General features: G+C 47.6%; 1 protein-coding gene across 1 annotated transcript in view; it reads left to right on the forward strand.

Annotated features, from left to right (window-relative positions):
• Positions 1-3,314, forward strand: part of atn1 (atrophin 1) — an 18,403-nt gene extending 15,089 nt beyond the window's left edge. The window contains exons 7-11 of the mRNA XM_008280189.1: positions 3-67; positions 188-448; positions 1,491-1,634; positions 1,745-1,922; positions 2,737-3,314. Coding sequence (XP_008278411.1) covers positions 3-67; positions 188-448; positions 1,491-1,634; positions 1,745-1,922; positions 2,737-2,770 — 682 coding nt within the window. The 3' untranslated portion in view covers positions 2,771-3,314. The remainder of the gene's footprint in view (positions 1-2; positions 68-187; positions 449-1,490; positions 1,635-1,744; positions 1,923-2,736) is intronic.

Below are 3,314 nucleotides of genomic sequence, written 5' to 3' on the forward strand. Positions count from 1 at the left end.
CCGGCCGCCCCCCCTGAGAACTACCCCACCCCAACTCGCTCTCCCACCTCATACGAGCGTGAGCGGAGTGCCGATCGAGACCGGGACCGAGACAGGGACAGGGACAGGGACAGAGACAGAGACAGAGACAGGGACAGAGACCGGGACCGGGACAGAGACCGGGACCGGGACAGGGACCGGGACAGAGACCGGGACCGAGACCGAGACCGAGACCGGGACCGGGCAGCGCTGCCACCATTCACAGAGCGAGAAAGAGAACGAGAACGGGAACGAGAGCGAGGAGGCAGCGGGGGAGGCAACGGGGCAGGAGCGGGCAGCGGAGGCGGGACAGGAGGGGCGGGAGGGGCAGGAGAGAACCTAGGCCGTCTCCAGATGTTGAACGTGACGCCGCATCATCACCAGCACTCACACATCCACTCACATCTGCACCTGCACCAGCAAGACACAGGTACCCACTGCTACTAACACTGCTGCCTCTACCTGCAGAGCACACATAGTGTAACAGCTGCTGAGTTCACAGACATGGATTAAACTAACCCTAACCCAGGTTAAGTTATGATCTGTTCAGTAAAGACCTGAAGGATGAGGCTGGTCAGTTTCCACACAGCACAGGCTCCTTTAAAAGAAACCTGAACGCTGCAACACTGGTGACTAATTATCTCACAAACATCAGAAGAAAAGAAAAGAAAACTCACAGTCCCACAGTATTTTCCATGAAGAGAATTGGTGTGATAGAACACCATGTACTCAGATTGAGGGCCTCTTGGCTTCGATGAGTTTAATAACTTTATTTACAACAGTTTGTTGAGCAGCAGAGAAACTCAGAAAGAGAAGATTTGGCTGCAGAAAGAAGCACAAAGTCTGTGACCTGCAGCATCTGCTGATGACTGCGAGGCGTTTAGGGAACATCTGGAGACCACAGGACTGACGCATCAAATGTGTCTTCATCAGCACCTAAAAATAGTCCAACACAAATGCAGATGATTGTAGAGAAACAGATCCTTTCTTAAATGACAAGTTCCATGTTTGTTTAGGATGGCAGCACCAGCCTCATCCTTCGCCTCCAGCTTCAGCTCGCCATTGAACTCTACATTTTTTGCATATTTCAACTCAGCCACAATCAGAGACTATTTGATCTACTTCATCCAATATTACAGATTCTGAATCAATGACATGATGAGAAATAACAGTCAAAGGTTTCATGTTTTTATCTTTGATGCTGTTCAAACAGCCCCAAATTTCAATGTGAGATAAGTGGCTTAAAAAAACCCAAAAAAACTCAAAGTGTTTGAAATATGAACCTAAAATGTCCCAGATATCCTCTTAAATATCCAGAGTTTATGATCAAAGTGTTCCCTGGTGATCTGAGGTGGAATAACTGTTTACTTTTTTATTTAATAAAATGTATTTCACAGCAGCATTAAAGCGTCTCCAGACTTTGACTCTTATTAAATATCTCCTGTATTTCCTATTACATCACTGGCATCCAGCGGCGGGCGGGGTTCACCCCCTGATGGACCCGTTGGCGTCGGGGTCTCCTTTGGCTCGCCTCCCCTACCCCGGGGCCACGCTCGGCACCCCCATCCTGGCTCACCCCCTCACTGACAGCGAGGTGCTCCGCCAGCAGCTGTTCGGTGAGGAGAAGGCTCCTCGTCCATGTACTACCACACTTTTCTTCTCTCACACTCTGACTCTCTGCTTTGCGGCGTGACGGAGGTGACTGACGCTGCTCCTCCTCCTGCAGGTGCTCCGTTCCGTGACCTGCCCCAGACGTCCTCCCTCAGCGGGCCCATGTCAGCCGCCCACCAGCTGCAGGCCATGCAGCAGGCCCAGAGCGCAGAGCTGCAGATCCAGAGACTGGCCCTGGAACAGCAGTGGATCCACCACCACCACCACTCCCTCACCCAGGACGAGTACTACAGGTACACGCTGCTCAGTACGCTGTCCGGCTGCAACAAGGAGAAGCAGAAAATTATAACATCCAAGAACCTTTGATTTAAACGTTTCAAAATAGGGCTGCACTTGATGTCATTTTAGCATCAACACTGTGAGCAGAGAAAGTCTTTGGGTGCAAAAATAAATCATTTGTACAAAATGTTTCACTACAAATACGATGTGTGATGAGACAGGTTCTCTGTTGCTGCTAGTTTGATCCTGTAACTCTGTAAGACCAAGTCCTTCCACCCACTAATCCACCCTAAATCATTCTGGAACAAGTTCACCTGCTGGAAGCTGTGTTCTCATGTCAGGGACAAGCTGATCAGGCTTTACAGCTTCATCAAACCCTGATCAGAACAGCAGCAGCTTGTGTTTCTGTGGTTTGTTGAGAGTTGAGCTGCTGCAGGTTGATCCTGTGAAGCTCCATGACTTGACTTTGTCATGCAGCAGCAGTCGTTCCTACGTTCTGTTGTGTCTTAAACACACCTTCTGACATCTCCACTGACCTTATTACTGTCTGTGAAGTTGTCTTTGAACACCAGAACTCTCTGGATCAGACCTCAGCTGCATGTGAGTTCAGTCCTGGTTTGTTCTTTAACTTCTCCTGAACAAGGTTCAAACCGTCCAAATCACAGAACTGCAGCCGCTGGTTCTCCTGCTTTACTTTAAACGAGAAAACCTTTGTCAGAGCACCAGGAGGTCAGAGGTCGAACCGGCGCTGCTCATCAGCCGATTGATTACAATAAATACAGCATGAATATCATTTGCAGCGTGTCTAACGTCTGCTTTGACTTCCAGCCACCTGAAGAAGGAGAGCGATAAGACCCTGTGAGGGGGCAGCACGGACTAAAGCAGGAGGTCCAACACAGAAACGAAAGCACTGAAACCACGAAGAACAAAGACTCAAACTGAAGCTGATGGACGAAGAATTCAGCAGATCTGAAGCATCGGCGGCTTGAGGACGTTTTGTATCGTGCTCTGTACAGTACATTAGATTTGAAGTACAGTTTGTGTAAAATACTTGAAGGAATGTGTACATGAGTCTTTTCTGTCATTGCATGTAGCTTTAGGCGCTTCTTCTGAACTGGTGGAACTTTGGTTCTTTTAGTACCGACCCCCTCTTTTGTACTGAGGGTTCTATATGCATGAGACCAGCAGTTTAGTGTTCTGTTTCCGATCAATAGTATTGTTCTTCTGATTAATGTCGTCTGTTCGTTGATGATGATATAATTATATATACAGCACATATTATTTGTATTATTTTTTTACATTTTCATGGTATGGCAGTCGGTTTTTATTTTTGATTTGACTTGTGAAACAAGATGCAAACGAAGGCAAAAAATCTGGAAATAAATTATAATCTTTTTTTTTGCTAC

The sequence above is a fragment of the Stegastes partitus genome, unplaced genomic scaffold (genome assembly GCF_000690725.1).
Source record: "Stegastes partitus isolate 25-593 unplaced genomic scaffold, Stegastes_partitus-1.0.2 Scaffold184, whole genome shotgun sequence".
Taxonomy (NCBI): domain Eukaryota; kingdom Metazoa; phylum Chordata; class Actinopteri; family Pomacentridae; genus Stegastes; species Stegastes partitus.